The 17,115-nt window shown below is 49.4% G+C and overlaps 1 protein-coding gene across 5 annotated transcripts in view; it reads right to left on the bottom strand.

The window, feature by feature from the left end:
- Positions 1–17,115, bottom strand: part of PAPOLA (poly(A) polymerase alpha) — a 334,417-nt gene that overhangs the window by 140,787 nt on the left and 176,515 nt on the right. For all 5 annotated transcript variants that reach the window (XM_029597901.1, XM_029597904.1, XM_029597900.1 and 2 more), the window contains one exon: positions 14,641–14,761. In XM_029597901.1, coding sequence (XP_029453761.1) covers positions 14,641–14,761 — 121 coding nt within the window. The remainder of the gene's footprint in view (positions 1–14,640; positions 14,762–17,115) is intronic.

Raw genomic sequence — 17,115 nt, 5'->3', positions numbered from 1 at the left:
AGAGAGACCAATTGACTCTCTGCTCAAGAAGTAGCCTGAGAGCGCAATGAATGAGCCTTGAGGCTCTCAGGAATTGCCCGGCCTTGGCAGATATAGGCCGAAGAAATCGCCTCCTTTAACCACCAAGCGATCAAAGTCTTAGAAGCTTGTTTGCCTCTATTGGGACCACTCCATAACACAAAAAGATGGTCGGAGACCCAAAATTCATTGGTAACTTGAAGATAGTGTAGTAAAACGCGTTTTACATCAAGGAGGCGCAAATCACCCCCAAGTGGGCCCGCTATATCCTCCGGAGAGAATGCGGGAAGCTCAGACTGGTTGACATGAAAGGAAGAAACAACCTTCGGCAGAAAAGACGGTACAGTCTTAAGAGAAACTCCCGAATCCAAGAAGCTCAAAAAAGGTTCTCGACAGGACAACACTTGAATCTCTGACACCTGCCTGGTGGAGCAGATAGAAATGAGGAAAATGGTCTTAAGTGTCAAATCCTTGAGGGTAGCCCGACGGACAGGTTCGAAGGGAGCTGTACAAAGAGCACGGAGGACTAGATTAAGGCTCCACGAGGGACAAGAGGCCCGAACGGGTGGCTTCAAATGTTTGGCGCCCTTAAGAAAACTGAGAATATCTGGGTGAGACGCAGCTGCAGTACCGTCAATCGTGCCTAAGAGGGAACAGAGGGTGGACACTTGGACACGCAACGAGCTGATGGAGAGACCCTTGGAGAGGCCATTCTGAAGGAAGGAAAGTAGTATAGAAATCGGAGGTGAATGAGCCAAGACACCCGAGGCCACGCAGACATTTTCAAAAACTTTCCAAACTCGGACGTAGGCCAGTGAAGTAGACGGCTTACGGGCTTGCAGTAGAGTGGATATAACCTCTTTATATCTTTTTTTTCTCAGCCTTCGCCGTTCAAAAACCAGGCTGCTAGACCGAAGCGATCCGCCTGGTCGAAAAATACGGGACCCTGCAGATGGGCGAGATGAAGAGGACCGTCCGTCGCCAAATTTACCATATCCAAGTACCACGGTCTGCGGGGCCATTTGGGAGCCACCAGAATGACCGGACCCCTGTGAAGTTTTATTCTTCGCAGAACCTTTCCCACGAGAGGCCAAGGAGGAAACACATATATAGCAGGATGTCGTGGGGCCAGGGAAGGACCAGAGCATCCACACCCTCTGAACAGTGCTCCCTCCAGCGGCTGAAGAACCTGGGAGCTTTGGCATTGGACAAGGTTGCCATCAGGTCCAGGTGAGGCGAGCCCCACCTGTTGACTATCAGGTCCATCGCTCTGTCCGATAACTCCCACTCGCCGGGATCGAGACGTTGACGGCTGAGGAAATCGGCTTGCACATTATCCTTGCCTGCTATGTGGGAGGCAACCAGGCAACCCAGGTGCTGCTCTGCCCAGGCAAGGAACTGGCCTGCCTCCAGAGCCACCAGACGACTTTGAGTACCTCCCTGACGATTGATGAAGGCCACTGTGGTGGAATTGTCTGAGTACGCGCACAGCTTTGCAGTGGAGTAGTGGAAGGAAAACTTTGAGAGCCAGGCGCACTGCACGCGCTTCCAGACGATTGATATGCCAACTAGATTGGACTGGGGACCAGTGTCCCTGCGTCGTTTGGGATTGACAGACCACTCCCCACCCGGAGAGGCTGGCATCCGTCGTGACTATGACCCACTTCGGAGTCAGCAAGGGCATCCCCTTCAAGAGATGCGCCAGAGACAGCCACCATTGTATATCTGCGTCTGGAACTGCTCGGACACTGGCTTCCAGTGGGATAACGCTCTTTGTAATGGTCGCATATGTACAAAAGCCCAGGGAATCAGGTCGATAGTGGAGGCCATGATCCCCAGAACCTGCAGGTAATCCCACGCCATGGGAATCGGGAGAGAAAGGAAGCTGCGTATGTGATCCATGAGCTTGAGTGCCTGAGCGTCCGGGAGAAATATCTTGCTGACTCGGGTATCGAAGCGAACTCCCAGAAATTCCAGGACCTGGGAGGGCTGTAGATTGCTCTTGGGGAAGTTGACTATCCACCCGAGGGAAGCAAGGAGAGCAAGTACTCAGTCGACTGCTAGATTGCAGAGAGTTGGCAACTTGGCCCGCACAAACCAGTCGTCCAGGTAAGGATGGACTAAGATTCCTTCTCTGCGCAGAGCTGCCGCCACTACCACCATGACCTTGGTAAAGGTGCGGGGATCGGTAGTGACGCCAAAGGGTAGAGCCCGGAACTGAAAGTGTTGGCCCAGGATGCTGAAGCGGAGATACTTCTGATGCTCACGTCGAATCGGTATATGGAGATAGGCCTCCTTCAAGTCTAGGAAGGCCAGATATTCGCCGGGACGGACCGCCGCTATCACCGCCCTCAGGGTCTCCATCCGGAAGTGAGACACCCTGACAGCTCGGTTGACCCTCTTGAGAACCAGAATGGGACGGAAGTAATCGTCCTTCTTGGGGACGACGAAGTAGATTTAATACTGGCCAGCGCCTTGCTCCTCCACCAGTACCAGGACTATGGCTCCAATCTCCTGGAGTCTGGTGAGGGTCTGGCAGACCGCGGGACGCTTGAGGTGGCCGTAGGGAGACACTAGATAGAGATCCGGTAGGTCCCGTGCAAATTCTAACGCGTAGCCGCGTTCGATCACCTCGAGAACCCACTGATCAGACGTAATTTTGGGCCATTCCTCGTAAAACAGAGAGACGCGACCACCTAAGTTTGGTACGGAGGAATGGATCGGCCGGATCTCATTGGGTAGTGGACTTGGCGGCCAGATGTTGCTGATTACCATCCCGGAAGGTACGACAGCCCCGAAAGGAATGAGACCAGGACTGCGACCTGGAGGTGGGTCTGCAGGAGGCTGTGGTGGCTCCGGGGGAAGGGGTGCCCCCAGAACCACCCGGACGGTGCCTTGTGGCTCCGGTACCGCAGAGGATAGTGGAGTGGATAACCGAGGAATCTTCGGGGGGAATCCTTATCCTCCCGAACGCTGGCAAAATATGATTTGTGCATTAAGAGCACAAATTCCGATGAAAAATGGGCCTGAGAAGATTTTCCCGAGGGAGCAGAGGGGGGTCTGGGACATCACCCTGAGAGCGCACCGGACTCAAATCAGGGGGTAATGCCTGCAAATCCAGCTCCTCTGCCTCTTGCAGTGCTGAATCGGCATCTGTGCTGATTCCCAAAATGGCCGCCGTTTCCGCAGTTTGCCGGGTCGGGAATGGCCTAGCCATGCGTCAGGGAGCACGTCCACGGACTAAAGTCTTTGGCGCTGCCGAGGAGGGGCCCTCCCAACCCGGTAAGCAGCCGGAACAGAGACTATCGCGGGAGAGCCAGCTCTCCACATGCTAAACAGACTTTGGCACGCGGCATTAGGGCAGAAGGGGCTGCCGCGAGTGAACAGTAATCAGCTGATTAAGAATACCCCTGAAGAGAGGTGCAGGCAATCGAACCCTGCACTCTCCTGACGCTGAGCCACAAACACTCAAATTAAACTCTTGCCTTTCTGTACCTTCAAACAGTCAGAAAAGGTCCGTCCCCCCCCCCCCAAAACAGGGGAATGAAACCTCCCTGGCAGAGTACCCGAGGAATGAAACGTCTCGGGGTAAGGCAGGAGACTAAGGGGGAGTGACTGGCACCGGGAAAAGAGCCTAGGCCGACCACATCAAGGGGCAAGCCCCCCCAGGCTCCTCAAGAGCGAGGGAGACAAAGTTGTCTCCCTAACACAGCAGGATAAAGGATCCCAATAAAACTTTTTTTTTTTTTTTTAATGGGAATTAAATGAAGACAATACTTGCTTGAACTTGCCCCACAAGAGAAGAAAACAGAAAAACCCCATAGGGAAAAGGGCACGCTAACAGGGAATCGCAGGGTGAGCTGCCTGGCATCTGCTGGAGACAGACAAATACTGAAGGGCTGCAGGGTAGGCTCTGTCCTTATATAGGATACCCTTTCAGTTTTGGTCTGTCTCCAGCAGAGACCAGTTTTGGTCTGTCTCTCTGACAGGAGGCTCAACCCATAGTCTGGACTGATCCGGGTATGTACAGGGAAATGGCTTTTTCAGCAATAGGTGCATGCATTGCCCTCTTATTGATAGGAGCCACAGAGAGAGGGTTCTCCCACATTGCCATTTGCACCTCCTGAACATGCTTGTGTACTGGGACTGCCAGTCTCTTTAGGAGGCTCCAAGAACTGGACAACATCCAGTATTTTGTCTACTCTGCCTTCAACAAAGGAAATGGTTTGGCCTCTGCCATTCTCTGCACAAATCCAATGAAGGAGATGTTCCCTGGTGGAGAATTCCTTCGTTCAGGGAACAAGAGGAGAGATTCAGGATTTTTATTTATATTCTGTTTTTCAGGCACTTCAAAGCAGATTACATTCAGATACTTGAGGTATTTCCCTATCCCCAGAGGGCTTACAATCTAAGCTTATGCCTAAGGCAATGGAGGGTAAAGTGACTTGCCCAATGTCACAAAAGTGGCAGTAGGATTTGAACTTGGACTTTCCTGGTTCACAGCCCACTGCTCTAACCACTTAACCTGTTCTTCATAAACATCTTCAGATCTATAGCTGCACACAGGAATATTGGAGAAATTACTTACCTGATAATTTCGTTTTCCTTAGTGTAGACAGATGGACTCAGGACCAATGGGCATAGTGTACTCCTGATAGCAGTTGGAGACAGATCAGATTTCAATCTTATGTCAGCCCTAGTACACATACCCCTGCAGGAAGTGCAGCTTTTCAGTATTCTCCTCGAAAAGCATTGTGGATATATGCATGACTGAATAATTTGAATAACTTGATTAACTTTATAATTTGGTTAACTTAGTTAATTTGAACTGGTTGAATTGGCTATAGCTGGAGACCGCCAGTGCCCTCAACCGAGAAACGTTGACACCCGGTAGGATGGGTGTCCTAGATGAAGAAAAGCATGGCGTACCCGTAAACCACTTGCTCCTGGGGATGTCCCCCGAGAATTCCATGAGTAACGGCAGCCGTGGGTGGGATGCTGAGTCCATCTGTCTACACTAAAGAAAACGAAATTATCAGGTAAGTAATTTCTCCATTTCCTAGCGTGTAGCAGATGGACTCAGGACCAATGGGATGTATAAAAGCTACTCCCGAACCGGGTGGGAGGCTGCCCGTGACTCACTTAGTACTGCCCTTGCAAAGGCTGTGTCCTCCCGAGCCTGAACATCCAGGCGGTAAAACCTAGAGAAAGTGTGGATGGAGGACCATGTCGCCGCCCTGCAGATCTCGGCGGGTGACAGCATCTTGGTTTCCGCCCAGGACACTGCCTGGGCTCTAGTAGAATGGGCCTTGACTTGTAAAGGCGGTGGCTTGCCTGCTTCTACGTAAGCCGCCTTGATGACTTTGATCCAGCGGGCTATGGTTGCTCGCAAGGCCGCTTCCCCTTGCTTCTTCCTGCTGTGAAGGACGAATAGATGGTCCGTCTTTCGTACGGATTTCGACCTTTCCAGGTATCTGACTAGGAGCCTGCCGACGTTGATATGGCGTAGACTTCAAGCTTCTTCCGAATTCTTATGCTCATCTGGCGATGGTAGCGAGACACCACTTTGGGGAGGAACAACTGAACTGTGCATAACTGGATGGTTCCCGGGGTGAGTTTGAGGAACGGCTCTTGGCAGGACAGTGCTTGTAGCTCGGATATACGACGGGTCGAACAGACTGCCAGCAGGAAGGCTGTCTTCAGTGTTAATAGTCGGAGAGACAGGCCGCGGAGAGGTCTGAATGAGGTTCCTGCTAGGAAATCTAGGACCAGGTTGAGGTTCCAAAGAGGCACCGGACACTTCAGGGGTGGTTAGATCTGCTTGACTCCTTTCAGAAAGCGGGAGACATCCAGGTGAGAGGCTATGCTGCCACTCTCGCTCTTGGCTCCGTAGCATGACAATGCGGCTACCTGTACCTTGATGGAGTTGAGAGACAATCCCTTCTGTAGGCCGTTCTGCAGGAATTTTGACCGAGCGTGGTTTGATGTCGCGGTCCTCGCACCAGGCTTCGAATACTCTCCAAATCCTTATGTATGTTAGGGATGTGGAGAACTTGCGTGTTCGGAGTAGGGTATCAATTACTGCCCCCGAGTATCCGCTCTTCCTTAGGCGAGTCCTCTCAATGGCCAGACCTTAAGAGAGAATCGAGCTGGATCCTCGTGTAGGATCGGTCCCTGTTGGAGCAGGTCTCTGTGTGGAGGTAGCGGCAGGGGGCTCCCTGTCAGCAGTCTTCGCATGTCTGCGTACCACAGTCTTATTGGCCAGTCCGGGGTCACTACAAGTACTGGTCCACTGTGGTGTTCTATCTTGTGGATGATTACGCCCAATAGGGGCCACGGCGGGAAGGCTTTTAACAGAGTCTCCTGTGGCCAGGTCTGTACTAGGGTACCGATTCCCTGGGACTGGGGTTCCCGCCTGCGGCTGAAGAAACTGGGTACTTGGGCGTTGGACCGGTTTGCCAGGAGGTCCAAGGTTGGTGTTCCCCAACGGTTTACTATCAGTTGGAATGCTGTGGTCGAAAGCCTCCATTCTCCTGGATCTAGACTTTCTCTGCTGAGGTAGTCCACAGCAATGTTGTCTTCCCGGCGAAGTGGATGGCAGAGATCTCTTGAAGATTCACTTACGCCCATGACATTAGGAGGTCTATTTCCAGCGACACCTGTTGGCTTCTGGTTCCTCCCTGACGGTTGATGTAGGCCACTGTTGTGGCGTTGTCCGACATTACTCTGACCGCTTTGTCTCGGAGTCTGTGACCGAACCTTAGGCAGGCTAGTCTGACTGCCCGGGCTTCTAGGCGATTGATGTTCCATCCCGACGCTTCTTCGTTCCATTGCCCTTGGGCGGTTAGCTCCTGGCAGTGTGCTCCCCCATCCTCGTAGGCTGGCATCCGTGGTGAGTAGGATCCAGGTTGGTGAGGATAGTCTCGGTTCCCTGGCTCAGAAGGGCTTCTTGTAGCTACCATTGTAGTTGGGCCCGAACTCTGTCCGGGAGCTGAATTCATACGGTGTAATTCTGGGACAGTGAATTCCATCGTAATAGTAGTGAGCGTTGTAGGGGTCTCATGTGAGCTTGTGCCCATGGCACTACTTCCAGTGTGGATGCCATGAGGCAGAGGACTTGTAGGTAATCCCATGCTGTGAGGCGAAGTTTGCTCAACAGGGTTCGTAACTGGGTCATCAGTTTTGATCTCCTTGTTGGTGTCAGGATGACCTTGTCTTGTTTGGTGTCGAACCGGACTCCCAAGTATTCTAGAGATTGGGAGGGCTGCAGGCAGCTCTTGTTTGTGTTAACACCCACCCGAGGCTCTCCAGTAGAGTTTTAACTCTGTTGGTTGCCTGGTGGCTTTCCTCTGGGGATTTCGCTCTGATCAGCCAATCGTCTAGATAAGGGTGCACGTGGATTCCCTTCCTTCCTCAGTGTTGCTGCCACCACCACTATGATCCTGGTCAACGTCCGGGGTGCCGTTAACCCGAACGGTAGTGCCCGGATCTGGTAGTGACGGTCAAGGATTGAGAAGCGTAGAAAACGCTGATGCTCTTGATGGATCGGAATGTGTAGGTAGGCTTCTGACAGATCCAGGGATGTAAGGAACTCTCCCGGTTGTATCGCCCTTATTACCGAGCGTAAGGTTTCCATGCGGAAGCGAGGAATCTTCAGGTGACAGTTGACCGCCTTGAGGTCCAGGATTGGTTTGAACATTCCTTCTTTCTTGGGGATGATAAAATAGATGGAATAATGCCCAGTATTTATTTGTTGTGGAGGCACCGGTGTTATAGACTCTAAGGCTAGCAATCTGGTCAGTGTAGCTTCCACTGCCATCCTCTTGAAAGGGTCGTGGCAGGGAGATTCCACAAACTTGTCCGGAGGGAGGTGGTGGAAATCCAGGTAATATCCCTCTCGAATGATGGATAGGACCCACTTGTCCGAAGTCTGCCCCCTTTGGCTTCTTCCTTTGGACGGGTCGGCTGATTTTCATTGTGGGGTGCGGCTGGGGCCTGAGCCAGAGCTGGCTCCCTTTTTGTTGTGCTTGTTCCAAAAGGACTGGCTCCAGCCTGTGTGGCGGGCCACTTGAAACGTGCTTCTACATGGGTTGAAGCGCTGGTTTCTCTTATCCCTGTCCTCCGGTAGCCGCAGCAGTGGGGACTCGCCCCATTTGTTGGCTAGTTTCTCTAGTTCATTTCCGAACAGGAGTGTTCCCTTAAAAGGCATCCTTGTGAGTCTCGCTTTGGAGGATGCGTCGGCCGACCAGTTTCGGAGCGATTTGTCATCTGGCTGCCAAGGCAGATGACACTCCTCTAGCTGCTGTGCGTACCAGATCAGAAGCGGCGTTTGCGAGGAATAATACAGCTGGTTCCAGGGCCTCCCAAGGAGTGTTGTTCCTGATCTGTGATAAGCAGGCGCGTGTCACCACGGCACAGCAGGCCGCGATCTGTAAAGACATAGCGGAGACTTCAAAGGACTGTTTGAGGATAGATTCCAGACGTTTGTCTTGAGCATCCTTGAGTGCTGCTCCTCCCTCCACAGGGAGAGTAGTGCGTGCAGACCATGGCATCTACTTTCGGACATGCCAGGAGATCTTTGGCAGCTGGGTCCAGAGGGTACATGGCTGCCAGAGCCCGGCCCCCTTTGAATGTAGTTTCTGGGGCATCCCATTCTAGGTCAATTAGTTGCTGGACGGTTTGTAATAGTGGGAAATGGCGGGAGGTCTGACTGAATCCCTCTAATAGTGGGTTTGCCTTAGGTTCCCCCGAGGCACTTGTGCCCAGAATAGCAAGCTCTTTTAAAGCTGTGTGTGACCAGGTCTGGAAGCTCATCCTTGGTGAAGAAGCGTCTCATGGTTCGGTGGGGCTCTGTCCCCAGAGGGAGTTCCCCTTCCTCCCGGGGTTCTGAATCCTCATCTGAGTTGTCCATGTCCCCGAAGTTGGGGCTTTTGGGCAGTGGGATCACTTCCCTGGGCATAGAGTGTCCTGGTATGTTGAGGTCCTCTGGTGGAGCCTGTGGCCACATTATAGGAGGCCCCAGTTGCACGTGGACGAAGGTATGCAGACCTTTGAAGAATTCCACCCAGGAGATAGATGCTGGGTCAAGACTAAGGGGCGCCATGTCCCTGGGGAGCTCCGTTTGAAGGGGGGTCCCGCTGTGCGATGCTAGGTCCGGCGTACTGCTCAAGAGGCTACAGCCCGGTACCGGCTGGGGAGGGCCATGAGTTGGATCCCCTAGGGCCTCTTCGCACTGTATACACAGGGCTGTGGCCTCCTCATGCTGTGCAGATCTAATGTGGCATGCTGGGCAAAGGCCCTGAGCTTTGAGTTTATTTTCCGGTGGTGCCATGGCTTGTGTGCGTAAAATACAGTTGTGCGCGTAGGTTTGGTGCGTGTGCTGTTGTGCACACAGGTCGAAGTTATGCGCCTTGCACAGTAAGCGTGTGGCTATGCGCGTCGCTTGTGCGCACGGTACTTGGGCATGCAACTTTGTGCGCACAAGGTATCTGTGCGCACGGATCGGAACGATAGACAGGGCGGCGAACAGAGCAAAATGGTGACGGCGACCACGCAGACAATATTGCAACCACCTCGGAGGGTCCACATGTGGCAGGACCCTCTGCTCTGACCGGGGTCTAGCCCTGCTAGGGCAGGTCAACCCGGTGGCACTGGTCCCGGCTGGCGACCTGTGCAGCTCCTTGAGCTTCGGAGACCAGAGACTTTTAAATAGATTTCTACCTTACCTTGTCTCGGCGCTTCCCAGTCTCCGGCAGCGGGGGGAGAGGGAAAATACCTTCACCGCTGCGTTCGAGGTTGCACCCGCTGCCTCTCAGCCTCACCCGATGTTGGGGGCTAGGTCTCCGCCAAGGGTCGGCCGCCGGACCGAGGCTTACCTCCAAGGGATCGCAGAAATCACCTCGGGAATTCTCAACTGGGGGAGGAACCCAATGGGTGGTCACGGCAGGAAAGCGGGGCTCGTCTGTAGAGGTAAGATTTCTTATTTTGGTAAAATTACTCTAACGCTGTGCGAGCGTGCATAGAGTCCCTAACTGCTATGGAGACGGAAAATACTAAAGAGCTGCACTTCCTGCAGGGGTATATGTACTAAGGCTGACGTCAGATTGAAATCTGATCTGTCCCCAACTGCTATCAGGAGTACACTATACCCATTGGTCCTGAGTCCATCTGCTACACGCTAGGAAATCTGAGTCTGAGCCTGACTAGTACATCAGGGTAAAGACCCAGATAGTGTCCACCCAGCAGACAAGGCCTCAGAGTGAATCACTTGTCTGTTGAGGCCTGAAACCTGAGGAGCTCCTGAGCCTCAGGGAAGGTTTGCCTTCTCTCCCCAATGAGTTGCAAATCCCCATCAGTGCACTTGCCATCAATGCCAATTCCCCACTGGGAACTGGCATCAGTACAGATGTCAATTATAAGTCTTCTAAGCAGCTGTAAGAACTCCAGCAGTAGCTGGACACCAGCTTGTATCAACACTGAAGCCCTCAATGCCAAGGCAAAGACGTCCTACATCGCCTTATCTAAGGCCTTCTTGTTCAGCTCCTTGCCAAAAAGACTGTTCATGCCGGAACTGACTAGGAAGCAGGAGAGGTTGCCATATCTGCCTGGGAAGTCAGAGGTGTATCGATGGCAGATACGGGGACCCCTGGGACTGTCATACTTCCCAGAAAATATTGAGGATGCTCTCTCCACTCTGCTGGAATGCTTTGGGGAATTCACAGCTGCATCTATATCATTCCCACTGCCTGCATCTTGCACTGACAGACTGATGCTTCTTGGCCTTTAGCTCGATGCTTCGCATTGGAACTCCAATGTCAGTACTGAAGAGGTGCAACTCTTCACCTTCTTTGGCTCAGAGAAGGCAGATAACTGTCTGCCTCCATAATCCTTCCTAATGCTTGATATCAAAGGGTCTAATGTCCCCCAATGTTGATGCATCACCAGGGTTCAGTGCAGATCCTGATCCATCAATGTCGATAACTGATGCCTATTCCAAGAACTTCAAATGGGACCAGAACCCTCTAGGGATCATGGTTGTGCAATGACACCCTGGGTTGTCATGTGATTGCTCCAGGCACAGGACACATATCATGGGAAACCACAATAGACATGAGTCCCACACACTGTTGGTCTGTTTATCTATTGCTGAATATTTTTTTAAAAATCAAAGTATTCGATCACAGTCGGTCGATGCACTTGTCAGGTACATCAAAGGATAAATTACTACTTACCTGATAATTTCCTTTAATCTAAGGAAGGCAGGCCAATCCACATTAGTGGTTATATACTCCTACCAGCAGATGGAGATGGAGACAACTGATTTGCTGATGTCACCAAAATAAGGCCCCGCCTGGTCATCAGCCTGCCAATATCTCTAGAAAAGCAAACTGTGAACAACTGATTATACCTTACACATGACTTAACAGTCAACGACTCATGACCTTCACCTAATTCAGAAGCACTGAGCCCATCCCATCGATTTGCCATCTTCTCCACTCAGGACTGAATCAGAGAGAACCTTCACAGGGCAACTTCATCAAATTTGACTTAGAAATGGTGTGTGCCTACAAGTTCTGAAGCCATAGAAGGCAACTTGCTGCTATAACAGAAGCTACTCCTCTAGAGACCGTACTCACCGGGTCACAGCACGTATCAACTAGAAATGCGGCTCACGATTCCAATGCAGACCTGAGTGGAACGCAAGTCTTTTCAAACCAACCTACAGCAGCAAAAAGCTATTGACAAATGTATTGCTACCACCTCAAATGTTGCTTGAGGACAGCCTCGATCTTTATATCCAGGGCTCCCTTCAGAGCCATCCCCACTTCAACCAGGATGGTGGCTCGAGGTGACCGCACCCCACCAGGGCATCCAAATGTTCCCTCTTGGGTCCAGGTTACAAGCCTGCCAAATATCACCCCTTTAACCAAAAAAAAAATATATATATATATGCCCTGGTGTGAGTGAGGAGGAAGGTTTCCATCCTATTCACCTAAGGTTAGGCAATCAGTTTTTTTTATTGTCACCCCAGTAAAAAAAATATTTTTTTTTTACTGGGGTGACAATATATCTATATAGGCATACCACTTCCTCCTCACTCCCATAACTCCATATACATACACACACACATACATAATAGGGCATACCACTTTAGGTTTTTTATTGTCCAGGAGTGACAATAAAAAAAACTGGTTGCCTTACTTTAGGTGAATAGTATGGAAACCTTCCTCCTCACTCCCATAACTCCACTCCCATCCACTCTCAGCATTTTCAGGGTCTACACTAAGAAACCTGACCCTGTGGAGGAAAACAGAGCAGACTTATGTGGCTCCAAAGGTGTGGAGCCCAGATCTTTCTCTGGAACCATCCACTAAAGCATTCTGTATGGCACTTGCCTGACTTGGTCGCAGAGTGGGAAGGCCTAGGATGCTTCCCTTCCATAAGGGTGTCCTCTTAGAAAGGTTTGCAAACCGAGCCAAAATAATATCAACCAAGGCAAAGGATACCAAATCCATCTCTGGGTCCATGGGGCTGACCACATGCTCTCCAGGAACCTCCTCCACCAGGGATGGACGCCACTCCCCTAGGGAACCGGGGGGAGGCAGGAGGAACTGTCACTGACCAGCGAATCACCTCCTGCTCTCCCCTTTACCAATCCACCTTGGTCGAGGGAATGCCTGCAGAACAGCTAAATCCTTGGACAAATACACTTGAGCTGCCAGCCAACTCTGGACTAGGCGAAGAGAGAGCAATGGCTGTATTGCCCCTATCTGGCCAGCATGGGAGATTTAACAGTCTAACTTCCAGAGCCATTATCCTTCTCAAAAGGGCTGGCTTGAACAGCAGCCTCCTGTACACTGCAGAAACACTGATTCACTAAGACATGTGCACTGCCATGCTCACGCATGCACACACACACACGCAGCAGTCTGCAGTATTGTGAGCAAACCTGTGTGTGTACACGTGGATCCAGGCTATTGCCTTACGGCATGCACGCTTAAGTATGCAGGAAACAAATCCCAGCTGTGGCCTTACTGCGTGTTGCAGCGGGCTATCATCTCCACACCTGGCTGACAAACAAATGGTGGCACAGGAGCCCAGAAGTGCACCTGCCGACCGAGTTAACGGCATTGTTGGTTCACCACCCCCAAAGATCAATCAGAAGTGCGAGAGGGGGGGGGGCCTGTTAGGAAAGAAAGAATCCCCTTTTTCTCTGCTTAAATCATGACCAGGCTGGTGGCTATGGGGGGTGGGGGGGAGGAGACAAGCCTTCACTGCCAAGCCCCCCCACCCCCCCATTCCTCTTATTTCAAGCCTAAATCTAGCAACACAGAGGCTCAAACGCTCAATGAGGGAGAGCCCCAGATTGGGTTCACCTCAGCTTCTCAAATCTGTCTCTTATCTTTTTCTTTTTTTTTCAATAAAAATTCCATCTAGGGAGATGCATGTCCATCTGCTGGAGACAAAGAATACTGGCAGGCTGTTTGGGCAGATCTATATGTCGGTGATGTCAGCAAATCAATTGTCCCCATCTGCTGGTAGGATTGCATAATCCACTGATGTGGATTGGCCTGCCTGAGGGCAGAAGAAATAAAATTTACAAAAACCATGAAAAATCTTCCTAGAGACAAGACTGCAAAGACCTACAATGAACAATTCCTACCAGTTCTGGACTCAAAATCCTTAACCGATGGCACTGTTCCTTCTAAGCTGTGAGCATGTGCATGCGCACACTGATCATGAACCCCAAAGCACATGGCAAATCAATGTGTGCAGGAAATCCTAATATTTGCATCATGCAGGGTCATAGCGGACAAATTTGAACTCAGCTTATAAAAAGTTTCACAAAAGAAAATTATGCACATGTAACCTTTCAAAAATTAAAGAGAACACTGCCAATGGGCGTAAAATACTTTAGGGGATCGTGTGTGGTTATGTTGTATCAACTTTCTGCACATGCTCAGTAGGGTACAGTCAAAATTCTAGAAACTTAGAATAAAAGTTCTCAGCCAGGTTCAATCTGATGTCTTAAACCACTTATGAGGGATGGCATCCAGAAAATAGAAAAAAGAAAGTTCTTCCAGAAGGCTCTCGTGTGCCTCTTACTCTCCAACGCCACCTAATCCTTGGGGCACTAGGGCCTGCTCAACCAGGGGAGACCTGGAAACTAAGAGCACTCATCTGGGAAACAAAAACAATTGCTTCAGGAGCCAAGGACCCTTCTACAACCAGGGTTAATTATTAATATAGACAGATACCCTGGAAGGGATGGCTCTAACTCCACCAAAGATGGTCTTAGTTTACCCTGGGAGGTATCATCCTTCAACACCAGTTTGCACCATCTGCTGGAACAAAGAACACTTGCATCTCAATGCACTGTTACTTATGCCAGTGATGTCGCCACTGCAAAAACTTTTCTGTCTTCATCTGCTGGGAAAGTAAAATAAACCCAAAAGTATGGACTGATGTAGCAGGATAAAATGTTAAACAAAAGATATGCCAGTCCTTTTATCCTTTTCTGTGATAACTAAATATATAAAAACTGATTCAACATCGCATTAACATTTCAGAATCACTTTCAAGAGTTAAAAGATAAACAAGGCTATAATAGAATACATTTACCTTGCTTGAACTCCTCAACCATGACCATCCGTGTAGAGACAGAAACATTGTAGGTAGAGTTCTGCTGTGGGTATGCTGGTGTAATAATTGGCATAAGATGGTATCTATCACTGGGGTTTACCTACACAACAGCAATAGCACTCAATCACTTGGTTGACAAATGTTAAAAGAACAATGAACAATGTTTGTCCCCATCAAAGTCACAAAATTCAAATACAATATAAGATTAGATCAATTCATGTTTTGTTAAAATAGTAAAATAAGTTGTGTGTAAAGTCTGAAAGGTAATTCTGGTTGCTTGTGGGAAATGACACTTCTACTTGGAAGTTTTGTTTGCTTGATGCCTTTAAAATGTTTTTCTTTCTGATTGAGTGTGTGACATCTATTTTCTTTGTTTTTCCCATCCATGTCTCATATCCATTCTTATAAAATTACTACTTCTGGTAGAATTCTGTGCAAAAAACTTTAAATTCTGCAAACTTTATATTGGTCAAAACAATTTACATGACAGTCTTTAAATAATTACATTTTAAATTAATACAGAAAAAAATTAGAGTTGCAGAATTTTAAATATTTTGAGCAGAATTTCCCTAGAAATTCACTGTAAGAGTGTTCCTTCCACTTGCTCTCCCTACACCCCTGGCCACTTTGCCCTCTCAGGCCCCAACTGCTCTACCTGCCAGTATCTCTCCCCTCCACCTCTAGGCTCAACCCCTTCCACTCTATTGCCAGCACCAGAGTTTGACCCCATTCTCAGTACTGCCCCTCACACAAGCTCCCTCTGTCCCTCCCTACCATCTCACACACAGGCTCCCTTCCTCTCTAGTACACATACACACACCCTCATACAGGCTTCCCTTACTCTCTTGCACACACACATCCCCTCATACAGGGTCCCTCTCTCTTGCATACACACCCACACAAGCTCCCTTTCTCAAACACATACATCCTCACACAGGCTACCTATGTCTCTCACACAGCCTCTGTCACACTGAAGGGGAAATTCTAAGCACTGTGCAAGAAGGCTACGTGCTGGGGCAATGGCAGTTTGACAAGGGTGGCCTCCTTGTGCAATCATGCTGACGCAGCCAGCTCGAGTTTCCAGTAACAATGCTATCACTCCCCTAAGGGATTAGTAATCACAAGCCTCTTTGCAAACACACCTGGTTAAATACAGAGAGCAGCCTGGGCAAAGTCAGAAGCAGATCCTGCAACGTGGATGCACGTTGGGAATTCCCACAGCATCCGTTCCTGATGGCAGCCCCGGCTTCTCGGCTTGAGGAAATCGGACGGTAAGGTCTTGAAACAAGTACTGCTGGTGAAGCATCTAGTCTATTACATTGCTTTGTGATATGATGATTGGGTGATGTCAATTCAATCCTTTATAAATAAATTCTTGTTTTATATATCCTGACTGCATTCTTTTTGGGACCCCGTAGATAAGTGGTCCCAGACAAGGAGTATTCCATATTCCTTACATTTGGCACTGTCAGCAGGATGTCTATATTTAAAAAGAAAAATAAAGACAAAAATGAACCGGCTGGTCCGGTTGATTTGGCGATTCCCAGCTGGGAAAAAATGCCATACAAAGTACTCGCTCAGGAATGGGCAACAAATACCGGACTAGCGGAAGCATGGGATATAGGAAGTGAGCCGCTAGATATTGTAAATCAGTTACAAAAAATACCGGTGGTAGTAGGAAGAGAGCTGGGACGTATTGGGAGACGGGGATGGGTAATTCTATCTGGCTACCAAACCTGCCACAAACAAAAAGGCGTACTACAAGAACGAATAGCCGGGATAGAAAAAGAACAAGATGACTTGCTAAAAGATAATGTGATGTTACGACGTCATCTAGAAACTTACAAGCAAAAGGCAGAGCACTTTCAGTCTATTGCTGAAAGGGTCGCCGTAAGGGTGGCTCAACACAAATATAGGAAACGTAAGGGAAAAATAAATCATATTTATTTATTTATTTATGGATTTTTATATACCGGGAGTTCCTGTATACAATACATATCGCTCCGGTTCACAGTTAAACGGTAATAACTACTGCCGTGTGGCAGTTTACATGGAACAAATCAGAACTTGATCTAATAAGAATAAGCGAACCAACTAACTAGTTTCAACTTTTAAACAAAAAAAAAGATAAAAAATAAATAAAAAAGGCAATATAAATCTTAATTAAAATAAATAGTGCAGAGAATAATACATTAGAACCAAAGGACAGGGTTGTTATGGGTTGTTATATAAGTTAGTTCTTAGCTCTCTGGGAATGCTTGCAGGAAGAGCCAAGTCTTTAATTTTGCCTTAAAAGTGGTATGGCACGACTCCAGGCGGAGGTCTGGTGGTAGGGAATTCCAGAGGGACGGTCCCGCGGTTGATAGAGCGCGTTTTCTCAGCGAGGATTTTGCGGGCTGAGTAATCATTCTGTTTTGGTATGCACTTCTAGTCGGCTTGTCCGAAGTATGTAGT

The sequence above is a fragment of the Rhinatrema bivittatum genome, chromosome 4, assembly GCF_901001135.1.
Source record: "Rhinatrema bivittatum chromosome 4, aRhiBiv1.1, whole genome shotgun sequence".
Classification (NCBI taxonomy): domain Eukaryota; kingdom Metazoa; phylum Chordata; class Amphibia; order Gymnophiona; family Rhinatrematidae; genus Rhinatrema; species Rhinatrema bivittatum.
Note: the sequence above shows the minus strand (reverse complement) of the source record. Positions and strands in the feature narration are given on the sequence as shown.